This window comes from Ailuropoda melanoleuca, chromosome 2 (genome assembly GCF_002007445.2).
Source record: "Ailuropoda melanoleuca isolate Jingjing chromosome 2, ASM200744v2, whole genome shotgun sequence".
Classification (NCBI taxonomy): Eukaryota; Metazoa; Chordata; class Mammalia; order Carnivora; family Ursidae; genus Ailuropoda; species Ailuropoda melanoleuca.
The window spans coordinates 37,371,423-37,387,679 of record NC_048219.1 but is presented as its reverse complement, the minus strand read 5'-3'; the positions used below and the strand labels follow the sequence as shown (position 1 = coordinate 37,387,679).

Here is a 16,257-nt window from a genome sequence, read left to right as displayed (position 1 = left end):
TTAAAAAAAAAAATAAAAAAAATAAAAGGGGATCGTTTGTTTAATACAGAGGTTCTTAACTCGGGATCCTTAGACCCCACCCCCAAGAGGTCCCTTGGTAGAATTCAGTGGGGTCTGTGAGTTTCAACGGCAAAACAAACAAAATATTTTAACTAACCTCTAAATGAAATTTAGCATTCCCTTGAATTATGAAGCTAGGCAATAAACCACAGCATTATTATTATTACCATTACTAATACCACCTGGGACTTTGTCATCAATAGAAATCACAGATATTTTCAGGGGCACCTTGGGTGGCTTAGTCCCTTAAGCATCTGACTCTTGATTTCAGCTCAGGTCAAGATTTCAGGGTCGTGGAATCCAGCCTCCTGTCAGGCTCAGCAGGGAGTCTCCTTGAGATTCTCTCTCTCCACTCTCCCCCTTCACCCTCCCCCCCCACTTGTGCTCTCTCCCTAAAATAAATAAATAAATCTTTTAAAAACCGCAGATATTTTCATATCATATTATAGTTATCTCAAAATATTAAGATTACAGATATATCAAAATACCATTTATTCTTATCACTACTCTAAAGTAAGATAGTATTAGACCTTCCATTAAATTTTGTTAATGTGTCAATAAAGAAGTTTACATATCTTGCTGTATCACAAATTTGGTTAATGTTTTGATAATTTTATTTCCAATACAATTTTTATTTCTTTTGTAATCCTTTATATTTTATTTATTTTAAAATAAAATTATTCTGAGATGGGGGTCCATAAATAAAACAAAGGAATCCAGGGCACAAGAACCCCTGTGAATTGATGAAAGAAAACCTGTTTACTCACAAGTTACCACAAACTATTTTATTTTGCTGAAGATAATGAAGAACTATCCTTCAAATACACGAACATTCATTTACTTGTGAGTTCAAACTCTTCCCAACTCCTAAGACTGGTCATTTGCAGATCACTGGGCCCAAGAGCAATTTTTAGAGACCAGGAATGGTTTGAACTAAGTTGTCTACGCTGGTATGTCTTAGACTTCTCAGTAACCGAGCCCATAAATTCCTTCCTCACTGTGCTAATCTGAGCTAGGTTTTTGGCACTTGAACCCAATTGGCTTCTGAGTAACATGGAATCCCTCTATATTGGCTGGGGCCACTGAGGGTAGAGGTGGGGGACAATGCTGATATCTATGAAGATATCATAGGGGAAGAAGTGTTAATATCTGCATCAGGTTGGGCCTGATTAACTTAGTGTCCCCTTATGGACAGAGCACTGATAACACAAAAGTCCTGTCCCAGGCCTATCATGAGGTTCCCCCACAAGTGTCATTCAATCAGCTTCCACATGAGAAGAAACTGCAGGTACTATTAAACATGTTGTTTCATTTAATCCTCACAAGAACCTCCCTGGGTATGTTTCATCATTTCCAACCATTACAGACAAGGCAGGGGGGAAAGGATGAGAAATCAGCTAACTTGCCCAACAGTCTCCAACTCCTATATTTTTATTCTTTCCTGCTTAGAATTCTTCCCCTCGACAAATCCACCTTAGCAATTGCAACTGGCCCTTTAAGCCTCAATTCAGCTATCACTTTTTGTGTTCTCAGACCCCAGAAATAAACCTCTTAAGGTTTTCTGATACCTTAGGAAACATCTTGCTAATGGGCTCACAGAATAAGATAAAGCCCAGAAGCTCACAGGCACAGTTCAAAGCTCTGGCAGCTTGATGCTGAGATGCTGAATGTAGCTCTGGGAAGGCCCTTGGTGGGGCCACTCTTGCTGCTGGGGGTGGGTCCTTGCTGCATCTCTAAAAGCTCCCTGCACAATAAATGCTCACCTCCACTTTCACTTTTCACCTTTTTTCATAAGAGCAAAAGTCCTTTTCAGATTTCTTTTGGTTTACCATTTGCAAAAACAGGCACTTAACGTAGGTCTTTCATAAAAGTGAAGTGGCATAAGACAAACTTTCGAAAAGCAGGGGATACCTCTACAGCCCTCCATGCTCTCCCCCCTTCAGGACCTGGCACATACCTCAAACAGTAACACCTAACACACTGTGTTTCTGTTTACTCTTGTCTACCTCCCCTTCTACACTTATTTTTGCTGAGGGCAGGAATATTTTGTATCCCAAGTACTTAGCACAACATAATTAATGTCTGAAGAGAACAAACTATACACTGGCTTTAAGTGCTGGAATTTGCTTATTTCTTTTTTGAAGATTTTATTTATTTATTTATTTATTTATTTATTTATTTATTTATTTATTTATTTGTCAGAGAGAGAGAGAGCACAAGCAGGGGAAACAGCAGGCAGAGGGAGAAGCAGGCTCCCCACTGAACAGGGAGCCTGATGTGGGACTCGGGACTCGATCCCAGGTCTCTGGGATCATGACCCAACCAAAGGGAGACACTTAACTGACTGAGCCAACCAGGTGTCCAGAAATTGCTTAACTTAAAGTATATTCCTCATCCTTCACAATTCAGGGCAATTAAACAAGGACTCACTGAAAGCTACACTGTTCTAGGTACTACAAATACAGATAAAACCAGACTCTGTATTGAAGAAGTTTACTTTCTAGGGGTAGTGTCACATGTAAAGATAATTTCACTGGGATTTGATTAAACTATTCCAGAGGTATCTATGAGAAAGGAGTACTTCATAAGGGAAGTACTATGAGAAAGGAGTACTTCATAAGGGAATGAAAGTGGCAGAGTAAGGTTTCTGGGGAAAGTTTTTGGAACATGCTATCTGAATTGATTCACATCAGAAGTGTGGAGTAGCATACTTAAATCCCTGGTGAGGAGACAGAGACAGACAGAGACAGAGGGAACAAAATGGAAGAGCAGAAAGCTGAGGACAGAAACCTAGGGAAAAGCTAGGGTGTGCATAGGGCAAGCAGACCAGGAAGGAACTCTCAAAAAGTGTGAGAATCAGGACAGTGATCAAGGTAAGGGAAGGAGGATTTAAAAATGCAAAACCCGTAGTGCCAAAGGCAACAAAAGGCAAATAAGGCCTTAAAAAGTATTCAATGGATTTAGCAACCAGAAAGTCATTACTAACCTTGGCAAGAGCAATTTTGGTGGAGTGGTGGAGGAAGCAGAAGCCAGATTGCAGTGAGGTGGTAAGTGAATGGGTAAAAAATCAGTGATGGCCACTGGCCAAAATGGGGAAAAGCAACAGGGCAGTAGCTAAAAGGGGATGAAGTTTTAAGGATATTATTTTTTTAGTCCTAGCCTAATTTTTTCCTTTCCATCCCACATTACTCCCAAATGGACAACTTTCCATTTGGACCCCTAAAATTCCTATTATGCAGTCAACAAGCTCCTTAAGGACGAGTCTTGTGTCTGAATTGTCTCTTTATTCCACACATTTCTCTGCACATGATATAGGTTCAATCTTTGTTCAATGAATGAATGAAATGTATATTCCACATAGGTGATAAGGAATTGAAAGGATCTACTGGCATACAACTATTGTTCGCTCTTCTTTCAAGGGAATTTGTGGTTGTCTGAAAACTCAAGAGCATACTCTATCCAGAGGAACTTCTCTACCTCATGCTTATAAATGTTTGATCCAGGGAGGCAGATGAAGATCAGGCCCAGGTTAGAATTTACAGATGACCGGAAAATAGATCTTTATAGATTCAAGGGTCCCTTTATTCCCAGAAGTTGGAACTGGCAGGTCAATGTTAGATTCTGGGTACTACAACTGCAGTTCCTCTTTAACCTGCCTGGGCTTCAGTTTTCTCACTGGCAACTTGAAGATGCCCATAATAGCATTGACTTCTTAAGGCCACAGCATAAATGAGATACCGCATGTATAATGCTTTTCATAGTGCTTGACAAAGTGACACTTAAATATCAAAGATAAATAAAGTACTACTAAAATGAATAAAAATATTACTAAAGGGAATGAGTTCCAGAAGAGTTGGGTAGAAGTCAAAGCTTATTTTAAATACAGAAAGAAAAACTCATTAGAACACTTTTTCTGAAAGTGAATAATCGGCCCCAACTTACCTATTTTATAAATTCACCTTTTCATCTAACAGGTGTACTTAAAAATCTATTTCAGAGTTTCGCCTATCCTGCCCATAAAGTCAGTTAACGGTCCTTAGCTGGTGAGGAAAGTGGGGAGGGGGACGAGCCAAGGTGTTGCATTAGTTTCCTGGCCAGCCTCAAGGGCTTGCATAAGAGTGCCCTTGGGTACGCAGTTTCTGTTCTAATGAAAATTCAGCTCCAACTCCTCGATGGAACAGATCTAGAAGCACCACCGGGCAAAGACTAGCCGTTTCAAAAGCCTGCGCACCAGCAACCAGGCCGTGCAAGGGCAGGAGCTCTGTCCCAACGCAAACTAGGGCGTGGGGCGCAAGACTCTGCAACCTCCTTTTCAGCCCCAAGGGCCTCACGCACCAGCTGGGCGGGCGCTCCCGCCGCCCCTGCCCCACGGCGTCGGGCTCCGTGCCAGTGAGAAGCGCCAGTCCCAGACGAGAATAGCAGGGAACCGGGCGGGTTGCGAGGGGTTCTAAGCAAGGCAGAGGCGGTCTAACCTTTCCCGGTTAAGGTGACTGCACCCTGCGCTGAAACCATATCTTCAATCACCGGAAAGGTTACTGTAAATGTCAAAGGCCGCAGGAGGAGGGGAGGGGAAGGGAGGAGGAGAAAGAAGGGCGGAGCAGGAGGCGGAAGGTCCGCCCTCCCAAGGTCAAGTCCCGCTCGCCCGCCCCCGGTGAGTCGACCGAGCAGCTCGGAGGAGCCCCCGTGGCCACCTTCCAGCACACAGCGACCTCCGCGGGGCCTCCGGGCTGGGAAGAGCGAGCCCAGAGGGGCGGGGGTGGAGACGGGCTGCCGCGCGCGGAAGTAGCCGGGCCGGACCCGGCAGGAGGCGGGCGGCGACACCGGCCGCACGTAGCGCACGGCCCCGCGCCGGGCGCACGCCACGGAGGAGTCGGCGCGTCCCTTACCCCGTTGGCGGCGGCGATGCGGACGATGAGCTGGATGGCCTCCTTCATGTAGAACCTGCCGTCCCCGCCCACCACCAGGGTGGCCTCCTGCCGCTGCGCCGGCTCCACGGTGGAGATGATACTCTGGATGAAATTCTCCGCGTAGTTGGTGCTGCTCTGAAACACCTTCACCCGCTTCCGCAGCCCGCTCGTGCCCGGCTTCTGGTCCGGGTACGCCTGGGTCTTAACCGTCACAATCTTCACCATGGTGGCGACTCGCTTCTTGGGGCTGGAGCGGACTCTAACCGAGGGGCGGCCGGAGCTGTGGCTGCAACTGCTCTGGGGTGCGTGCTCGGACCGGGCAGGGGCAACGCCAGCTCTCTCGGCTGCGCTCGGCCCTCCTCCTTAAAGGGACAGGGGACAGGGCCCTCCCTTCGCCGCTGGTCCCGCTTCTCAGGTCCGAGGGGTAGGGCAAAGGGAGCGCCCACCTCCAGGCCTCTAGTGCAGTGGGTGGAGCCTCTCGTTTCCCCATCCCACCCCACCCCCGTAAGCCAATCCACTATAAAATGAAATACGCAGCTCCTCCCCTAAATGGAAAGGCAGAACCTGGGGTAGGGACTCTGCCATAGGGCAACAGTTGGAGAGGGAGTGGGAAAATTGCAGAGTATAATGATTTCCTGTGGTTTTTGGCTAGAGTATCATGTGTAAATAACTTTCTGGAAACCTGTTCTGAGGGATAGAAGTGCCAGCCTTAGGTAGATTCATGACTCCTTATTCTTTATATTCTCCAAATATTAGGGTATTTCTATCAGAAAAAGGAGTCAACTCCCAAGGTCTAATTCGACCCACTACTTTCCGTGTGTTTACTGATGAACCAAACCCTTTACTTCCATGGTTAGGGTAGGTATACTGATAACTAAGTTTTATTGAATATAATGTTTCTAATCCTTGCTAAAGTACAAGTTTTATTTTTCACTATTTCATGCTTACAAAACTGAGATTCAAAAAATTAAATGGCTTATTGCGGCCACAGAGATAAGTATACACAGGAGGCCAACTCAGGTGGGTGTGGCTCCAAAACCAGGGCTCTCACCATGATTTGCCTGCCATGTCACCAGGTTTGATAACTAGGAAATGTACAGGGAGGGCTTGATAGATACAGGCACAAATATAAGGAAAGGCTGAGTATAATATTATTCATCATCAAAACAAGCCAGTTATTTATGTAGTAGAAATTTGGTGAAGAGATGAAGAAGGACTGAAAGAGTTCATGGAGGATAGAGAGTCAACGAAAGAGACTTGATTATTAAGTAGGAATGTTGATTCTTTTCTTTTGGTTTGCATCCCCCTCAATTTGGTGAGAGTGATTGTCTGCTCTGCTCAGGAAATATGTCATTTGTAGAAAAGCCACAGCTTTTTCCCCCTGCTTATGAGATGTGTGACCTGGAGAAAGCTAGTAACAATGGGCATCCATCTCTTTACAATAAAATGAACATAAAACCTACCTTAGAGAGTTTCTGCAAGAATTAATGGGGGTTTGTCTGTATTTCTCAATCATGGGTACACAATAGAATCACCTGAGACACTTCTGAAACTACACAGGCTCCAGTCCAAACAGATTAAATCATAATCAGCTTATGTAAGCAAAGCACCTGGCATGGTGCCTGAAACATAATGGCCCTGAAAAATAGCTCCCCTTCCCTAATTCCAAAACTAGAACTTATCATTAGCCTGTGAATTTGATTCTGTTCATGCCCCTTTAATGGTTAATTAGTATATCTTGATCAAGCAGAGAGGCTGACGGATGCATATAGCTGCTGATTCTCAGGTTGATATAGGTGGTATGTAAATATAGGTACGGGTTTTGTCTTTTAAAGTAGGCTACACACCCAACATAGGGCTTGAACTCACAATCTCAAGATCAAGAGTCACATGCTCTCCCAACTGAGCCAGCCAGGCACCCCAGTATGAGTTTCAGCGGCAAATAACATGTGAAAACTGAATCCTGGACTGTTGTTAATGATTTCTAATATTTACACTGAAGTGCACAAAGCTTCACAGAGTAGGATCATCTTGTGAATTAAGTACTATAATCAACCCCATTTTATAAACCAGAGAACTGAGGGTAGAATGATGAAGGTAATCAAAGCTGCCTAACTCCACAAAATGAAAATATAGCATAGAATCACAGAGTCTTAGAAATACCTACCTTGCAGTTGTGTGGATTCCTTTAGATACTGAATATAGAGTTCCTAGCATAGTACTAATAAGTACTCAGTAACTGATAATTCATTATTATAAAGTAGTGGGTTCAAATTTGGCTAAAATAAAAAACACNAGTCAACAAGCTCCTTAAGGACGAGTCTTGTGTCTGAATTGTCTCTTTATTCCACACATTTCTCTGCACATGATATAGGTTCAATCTTTGTTCAATGAATGAATGAAATGTATATTCCACATAGGTGATAAGGAATTGAAAGGATCTACTGGCATACAACTATTGTTCGCTCTTCTTTCAAGGGAATTTGTGGTTGTCTGAAAACTCAAGAGCATACTCTATCCAGAGGAACTTCTCTACCTCATGCTTATAAATGTTTGATCCAGGGAGGCAGATGAAGATCAGGCCCAGGTTAGAATTTACAGATGACCGGAAAATAGATCTTCATAGATTCAAGGGTCCCTTTATTCCCAGAAGTTGGAACTGGCAGGTCAATGTTAGATTCTGGGTACTACAACTGCAGTTCCTCTTTAACCTGCCTGGGCTTCAGTTTTCTCACTGGCAACTTGAAGATGCCCATAATAGCATTGACTTCTTAAGGCCACAGCATAAATGAGATACCGCATGTATAATGCTTTTCATAGTGCTTGACAAAGTGACACTTAAATATCAAAGATAAATAAAGTACTACTAAAATGAATAAAAATATTACTAAAGGGAATGAGTTCCAGAAGAGTTGGGTAGAAGTCAAAGCTTATTTTAAATACAGAAAGAAAAACTCATTAGAACACTTTTTCTGAAAGTGAATAATCGGCCCCAACTTACCTATTTTATAAATTCACCTTTTCATCTAACAGGTGTACTTAAAAATCTATTTCAGAGTTTCGCCTATCCTGCCCATAAAGTCAGTTAACGGTCCTTAGCTGGTGAGGAAAGTGGGGAGGGGGACGAGCCAAGGTGTTGCATTAGTTTCCTGGCCAGCCTCAAGGGCTTGCATAAGAGTGCCCTTGGGTACGCAGTTTCTGTTCTAATGAAAATTCAGCTCCAACTCCTCGATGGAACAGATCTAGAAGCACCACCGGGCAAAGACTAGCCGTTTCAAAAGCCTGCGCACCAGCAACCAGGCCGTGCAAGGGCAGGAGCTCTGTCCCAACGCAAACTAGGGCGTGGGGCGCAAGACTCTGCAACCTCCTTTTCAGCCCCAAGGGCCTCACGCACCAGCTGGGCGGGCGCTCCCGCCGCCCCTGCCCCACGGCGTCGGGCTCCGTGCCAGTGAGAAGCGCCAGTCCCAGACGAGAATAGCAGGGAACCGGGCGGGTTGCGAGGGGTTCTAAGCAAGGCAGAGGCGGTCTAACCTTTCCCGGTTAAGGTGACTGCACCCTGCGCTGAAACCATATCTTCAATCACCGGAAAGGTTACTGTAAATGTCAAAGGCCGCAGGAGGAGGGGAGGGGAAGGGAGGAGGAGAAAGAAGGGCGGAGCAGGAGGCGGAAGGTCCGCCCTCCCAAGGTCAAGTCCCGCTCGCCCGCCCCCGGTGAGTCGACCGAGCAGCTCGGAGGAGCCCCCGTGGCCACCTTCCAGCACACAGCGACCTCCGCGGGGCCTCCGGGCTGGGAAGAGCGAGCCCAGAGGGGCGGGGGTGGAGACGGGCTGCCGCGCGCGGAAGTAGCCGGGCCGGACCCGGCAGGAGGCGGGCGGCGACACCGGCCGCACGTAGCGCACGGCCCCGCGCCGGGCGCACGCCACGGAGGAGTCGGCGCGTCCCTTACCCCGTTGGCGGCGGCGATGCGGACGATGAGCTGGATGGCCTCCTTCATGTAGAACCTGCCGTCCCCGCCCACCACCAGGGTGGCCTCCTGCCGCTGCGCCGGCTCCACGGTGGAGATGATACTCTGGATGAAATTCTCCGCGTAGTTGGTGCTGCTCTGAAACACCTTCACCCGCTTCCGCAGCCCGCTCGTGCCCGGCTTCTGGTCCGGGTACGCCTGGGTCTTAACCGTCACAATCTTCACCATGGTGGCGACTCGCTTCTTGGGGCTGGAGCGGACTCTAACCGAGGGGCGGCCGGAGCTGTGGCTGCAACTGCTCTGGGGTGCGTGCTCGGACCGGGCAGGGGCAACGCCAGCTCTCTCGGCTGCGCTCGGCCCTCCTCCTTAAAGGGACAGGGGACAGGGCCCTCCCTTCGCCGCTGGTCCCGCTTCTCAGGTCCGAGGGGTAGGGCAAAGGGAGCGCCCACCTCCAGGCCTCTAGTGCAGTGGGTGGAGCCTCTCGTTTCCCCATCCCACCCCACCCCCGTAAGCCAATCCACTATAAAATGAAATACGCAGCTCCTCCCCTAAATGGAAAGGCAGAACCTGGGGTAGGGACTCTGCCATAGGGCAACAGTTGGAGAGGGAGTGGGAAAATTGCAGAGTATAATGATTTCCTGTGGTTTTTGGCTAGAGTATCATGTGTAAATAACTTTCTGGAAACCTGTTCTGAGGGATAGAAGTGCCAGCCTTAGGTAGATTCATGACTCCTTATTCTTTATATTCTCCAAATATTAGGGTATTTCTATCAGAAAAAGGAGTCAACTCCCAAGGTCTAATTCGACCCACTACTTTCCGTGTGTTTACTGATGAACCAAACCCTTTACTTCCATGGTTAGGGTAGGTATACTGATAACTAAGTTTTATTGAATATAATGTTTCTAATCCTTGCTAAAGTACAAGTTTTATTTTTCACTATTTCATGCTTACAAAACTGAGATTCAAAAAATTAAATGGCTTATTGCGGCCACAGAGATAAGTATACACAGGAGGCCAACTCAGGTGGGTGTGGCTCCAAAACCAGGGCTCTCACCATGATTTGCCTGCCATGTCACCAGGTTTGATAACTAGGAAATGTACAGGGAGGGCTTGATAGATACAGGCACAAATATAAGGAAAGGCTGAGTATAATATTATTCATCATCAAAACAAGCCAGTTATTTATGTAGTAGAAATTTGGTGAAGAGATGAAGAAGGACTGAAAGAGTTCATGGAGGATAGAGAGTCAACGAAAGAGACTTGATTATTAAGTAGGAATGTTGATTCTTTTCTTTTGGTTTGCATCCCCCTCAATTTGGTGAGAGTGATTGTCTGCTCTGCTCAGGAAATATGTCATTTGTAGAAAAGCCACAGCTTTTTCCCCCTGCTTATGAGATGTGTGACCTGGAGAAAGCTAGTAACAATGGGCATCCATCTCTTTACAATAAAATGAACATAAAACCTACCTTAGAGAGTTTCTGCAAGAATTAATGGGGGTTTGTCTGTATTTCTCAATCATGGGTACACAATAGAATCACCTGAGACACTTCTGAAACTACACAGGCTCCAGTCCAAACAGATTAAATCATAATCAGCTTATGTAAGCAAAGCACCTGGCATGGTGCCTGAAACATAATGGCCCTGAAAAATAGCTCCCCTTCCCTAATTCCAAAACTAGAACTTATCATTAGCCTGTGAATTTGATTCTGTTCATGCCCCTTTAATGGTTAATTAGTATATCTTGATCAAGCAGAGAGGCTGACGGATGCATATAGCTGCTGATTCTCAGGTTGATATAGGTGGTATGTAAATATAGGTACGGGTTTTGTCTTTTAAAGTAGGCTACACACCCAACATAGGGCTTGAACTCACAATCTCAAGATCAAGAGTCACATGCTCTCCCAACTGAGCCAGCCAGGCACCCCAGTATGAGTTTCAGCGGCAAATAACATGTGAAAACTGAATCCTGGACTGTTGTTAATGATTTCTAATATTTACACTGAAGTGCACAAAGCTTCACAGAGTAGGATCATCTTGTGAATTAAGTACTATAATCAACCCCATTTTATAAACCAGAGAACTGAGGGTAGAATGATGAAGGTAATCAAAGCTGCCTAACTCCACAAAATGAAAATATAGCATAGAATCACAGAGTCTTAGAAATACCTACCTTGCAGTTGTGTGGATTCCTTTAGATACTGAATATAGAGTTCCTAGCATAGTACTAATAAGTACTCAGTAACTGATAATTCATTATTATAAAGTAGTGGGTTCAAATTTGGCTAAAATAAAAAACACAATATCAAGTGCTAAGGAGGATGCAGAGAAACTGAAACTCTCATACATTGCTGATGGAAACGCAAAATGGTACAGCCACTCCGGAAAATACTTTGGCACTTTGGTAGTTTCTTAAAAAGGCAAACATACACTTACCATAGGACCCAGCAATCTCATCTCTGCCTGTCTACCCTAGAAAAATGAAAACATGTTCATACAAAAGAATATATAATTTGTGAATATTTATAGCAGCTCAATATTGCCAAAAACTGGAAATGGCCTAGCAAATGAATCAATAAACAAATTGTGGTATATCCATATAAAGAAATACTTTACAGGCTGGGCTCAGTCAGTACAGCATGCAACTCTTGATCTTGGGGTTGTATGTTCGAGCCCCATGTTGGGGAGATAGATTATTTAAAAATAAAATCTTTAAAGAAAAAAAAAACACATGCAAAGGACTAGAAGGAAATCTATCAAGATATATAACAGTGATTAAGTAGAAGGAAATCATCAAGATATATAACAGTGATTACCTCTGGGTTATGTGAGAGGGTATTTTTATATTCCCCTTTATGCTTTATCTAGATTTTTCATGCTTTCTATGGAGAATCTATTATTTCTATAAACAATTTCTACACCTAAACTAATATTGCACTGTGTTAACTATCTGGAATCTAAATAAAAACTTGGGGAGAGGGGAGAAGAAACTACACTATGTGGGGGGAAAACTCCACTATTTGCTTTCTTTTTAGTACCTCTTTCAGGTGGTAATTCTCATGTTTTTTCACTGATAAGTTATCCTTTATCCTTCAGATGGTATGCATTCATTCACGCATTGATTCATTCATTTCACAAATGTGTTGTACTTCTGCTAAGCACCAGCTCTTTGAAAGGTGTTAGGTGAACAAGTCAGAATGGCCCTTGGTCTCATATAATAACACCCCATTTCTCCTTCACTTAGCTCTTGGAAACCACTATTCTACTTTCTATCTCTATGAATTTGACTATTCTAGTCTCATATAAGTGGAATCATACAATATTTGTCCTTTTGGTCTGGCTTATTTCACTTAGCATAGTGTCTTCAAGGTTTATCCCTGTCATAGTATGCCAAAAGGGTTTTAAACAGAGGAATATTTCAGTCATAATAACATTTTTAAGTAATCACTCTGGCTGCCTTGCCAATGAATGAAAGGGAAAAAATGAATTGAAACCAGATAGGGGGAAATGGTAGACTGTACTAGGTCAAAGTCAACGGAGATGGACAGAAGTGAATAGACTCAAGATATTTTCAGAAAGTGGAATCAGCAGCACTTGCTGATAGATTATATGTATAGGGTGAGTGAAAAGGAGTAGTGTCTTCTAGCAATTTGAGACTGGGACTATTAGAAGAAATGTGGAGTTGGAGGGTGGTACAGTATCATGAGTTGTTTTGGACACATAAAGTTTGAGGTTTCTGTCATGCATCCACAAGGAGGTACAGAAAGAAGTGTTATAGAGGTCTAGAGCTTAGAAAAGAGACATGGCAGAGTGATATGAATTTATAATCCATTAGCATATAGATAGCATTTGAAAACTTGAGAACAAATGAGATTATTAGAGAATACAGAGTACAGAAGAAAAAAAAAAAAAGAAAGGAAAGAAGTCCGTCACTGAGGTCCGAGAAACTCCAACATTTAAAGGACAGTAACTGCCATGTGAAAAAATTAGGCTTTTCTACCTCTGAAAGAGAATTTCTTCAGGAACATCAAACCAGGAGGAAGATTTAGATGTTTCTTCCATAAGCCTTCCAGCTTTGCATAAACCTGAACTCAAATCTACTAGGTTCCATTCAAAGGCAAGGAAGATTTACTTCTTCAGCAAGTTATTAATATGCCATTTAGGAGTCTTCCTGTAAGTTCAGAATTTTGTCAGGTTTCATCTAGATTAAAAAAAAAAAGCAGTTGGCAATTCTGTGAAAAGCTTTAATGATTTCTCTGTCTTGATATACAAATATGTATAAATGGGAGGTAGGTTAAGTCCTTGCTAGATAAATGTACAATGCTTGGTCAATCCCATTTCCAAATACAGTATTCATTGAAGACAGCTTTACCTTCACCCTTTACAAATCATCACTTGCATTCCAACTATAGTGATTTAAAGAAATGTGTTTATCATAGGATATAAATCTCTGATAAATGCAATAAACAACAAATGGCATGCATATGCAATTTATAATGAAAAAAGACGTATGGGGGGCGCCTGGGGGGCGCAGTCATTAAGCGTCTGCCATCGGCTCAGGGCGTGATCCCGGCGTTCTGGGATCGAGCCCCACATCAGGCTCCTCTGCTATGAGCCTGCTTCTTCCTCTCCCACTCCCCCTGCTTGTGTTCCCTCTCTCGCTGGCTGTCTCTATCTCTGTCAAATAAATAAATAAAATCTTTAAAAAAAAAAAGACGTATGGAATTTATAATGGAAACACTGGATGGTGACGAGGGTGATCTAGTGGCATTAGCCATTAGCAGTTGTTATATGGCTCATATGAAGTTGATAATTAAAATATACTGAAAAGTTGGGCACCTGGGTGGCTCAGTCAGTTAAGTGTCTGCCTTGGGCTCAGGTCATGATCCCCAGGTCCTGGGATTGACCCCTGCTTCAGGCTCCCTGCCCCTCGGGAGCATGCTGCTCCCTCTGCCTGCTGCTCCCCCTGCTTGTGCTCTGTCTCTCTGTCAAATAAAATATTTAAAGAAAAAAATTATAAAACAAAATAGACTGAAAAGTAATTCATTAACATGTAGACAAAGCTTTAGAAAGCACCTATATTGTTAAAAACAAAACAAAACACAATGCTATATTTGTGTACACTCAGCTTCCCATCTGGTGGTGTCAAGCGATGGCTGAAGAATCTATACTGAGGAATCTTTATTAGGTTAGTCTCCAGTTTAGGCCAAGAATAGTGGCCTGAATCTCTCTCCTTTTTTTTTTTTTTTTTTTTTTTTAAAATTTTTTTTTNGAGAGAGAGAGCACAAGCAGGGGGAGTGTCAGGCAGAGGTTAGAAGCAGGCTCCTTGCTGAGCAAGGAGCCCAACATGGGACTCGATCCCAGGACCCCAGGTTCATGACCTGAGTCAAAGGCAGACACTGAACCGAGTGAACCACTCAGGCGTCTCTCAAATCTCTCTTACCCAAGAGTTCTACTAGGCCTGAAAGGTGGTCTCTCAATTAAGAGAGCTGTGGGAGAAGAGGTAAATTATGGATAATCCCTTACAAGAATTTTCAGTTATTTGTAGCTGGCAAATAACTAATTGATGATTCCATATGAAGCCATACAAATTAATGCTGAGCAATACTGCAAATATCATGTTAGTTCATTTGTTAAACCCAAATCACAGGTTCTTCCTGGCTGCAGATTTTGTTCATTATGTTAAATTTTGATTTATTTGTAACTTGCTGAAACGACTAGTTTCTACACATGGAAGCAATATGAAATCATTTAATGTCTTTTCTATTTGTATCCGTAAGTCATTCAGGTGCTTAAAACTTTTAATTGAATGAAAGTTCATGGATATCTGGAGTCTCTGATTCTGAAATTAAGTTTGTTCCTGTGCCAAAATAATAATAGTTTCTGAACTCATGTTTCAGTGTCAAATGATTATTCATGAAGCTATATGTGAAAAAGATTGATATATAATAAATTGGGCTTTTCCCTTAGAATTCATTTTTGGAATCTACTATAAAGGATATCAGTCTGAATTAATTTATATGAATATTTTATATGCAAATATTAATATTTCAAATGGCAAAGAGATAAGATTTTTAAAAATACAGATTATGAAGGACATTTTTTAAGAGATAATGAATGTCTTCTGTTACCCCCTTTCACCAGTGTTCTTGACTAAGGAATCAAGATGCTATGGTAGGCTCAATAATGGCTGCCTGAGAGAGATCCACATTCTAACCCCTGCAACCTGTGCATCATATGGCAAGAAAAGGACTTTGCAGGTATAATTAAGGATCTTGAGATGGGGAGATTATCCTGGATTATTCAAATGAGTTCTAAATGCAATTATAAGTGTTCTAAGAGGGAAGCAGAGATAGCTTTTATTACAGAAGAGGAGAAGACAGTATGACCAATGAAGCAGAGACTGGGGTGATGCAGCCACAAACCATGGAATGCCAGCAGCCATCAAAAGCGGGATGAAGCAGGAAATACACTCTCCTCTAGACCTCTAAAGAGAGCACAGCCCTAATGACACCTTGATGTTAGCTCAGTACACGGATTTTGGACTTCTGGTTTCCAGAACTGTGGGAAAATTCATGTTTTAAGCATGGTAATTTGTGGTAATTTGTTACAGCAGCCATAGGAAACTAAATACAAATGCTTTAATTTTATGGAGGAGTATGAGCCAGGAAGCTCAAACTCATGTCATGATTCCCTAGAAGCCTCAAGTATGATGTCAGGTCATCAGTAAGAGACAGAATAAGAAAAAGAGGCTATATTCTAAGTCTCTACCAGTGAATAAATGACAGAGGAAAGTATATTAGGTACAGCATGAGTAAAACAAGGAATCAAGAAATCGTGGAGGTAATTATTTCCAAATTATTTTGCTCAAATTATCTGAATAAGTTAAAAAAATTTTTATTGAATTGGCTAGGAAAGTTTCATTAACTGTGTAGAATTGGATTCAACAGACCGTGAGTGTTCTGTCTGCCACTTTGAGGTTTTGAATACTCCCTATCAAAACTAGCTTTGACGGGTGTTAGCAATTTTTCCTAATGAGTGAATTGTTTTGTTTCCTTACTTTGACATTACTGACTCTTGTAGCTCCTGTTATATATTTTTCTTAATTCTGAAGACAGCTTTGAAATAATTTATATTCATTGCCCTCGCTTTCCTTTTATCCATCCATCCCTCCATTCAAATCATCTATAAAATACTAAACACATAGTACAAGATACTTAGTTAGGCTCAGATTAGTCACCTAAGATCCTGTACTCAAGGAGATAAAAACAGAACAGTCCAGACACATGTAAGAAACAAAGTATGAGACACAAAAATGTATTGATTTTTA

General features: G+C 42.8%; 2 protein-coding genes across 2 annotated transcripts in view; both read right to left on the bottom strand.

The window, feature by feature from the left end:
• The window catches only part of PGM1 (phosphoglucomutase 1), a 63,409-nt gene extending 57,987 nt beyond the window's left edge, over positions 1-5,422 (bottom strand). The window contains exon 1 of the mRNA XM_002917698.4: positions 4,947-5,422. Coding sequence (XP_002917744.1) covers positions 4,947-5,192 — 246 coding nt within the window. The 5' untranslated portion in view covers positions 5,193-5,422. The remainder of the gene's footprint in view (positions 1-4,946) is intronic.
• Positions 5,423-8,555: 3,133 nt separating this feature from the next.
• Positions 8,556-9,392, bottom strand: LOC117800986 (probable phosphoglucomutase, cytoplasmic 1). The gene has a single exon (XM_034653614.1). The coding sequence runs from the start codon at positions 9,156-9,158 to the stop codon at positions 8,571-8,573; it is 588 nt and encodes a 195-aa protein (XP_034509505.1). The 5' UTR covers positions 9,159-9,392; the 3' UTR covers positions 8,556-8,570.
• Positions 9,393-16,257: the final 6,865 nt, after the last annotated feature.

Bases quoted from the DNA above. Each gene is read 5' to 3' on its own strand.
- LOC117800986 (XM_034653614.1), bottom strand. From the start codon at position 9,158: ATGGTGAAGATTGTGACGGTTAAGACCCAGGCGTACCCGGACCAGAAG.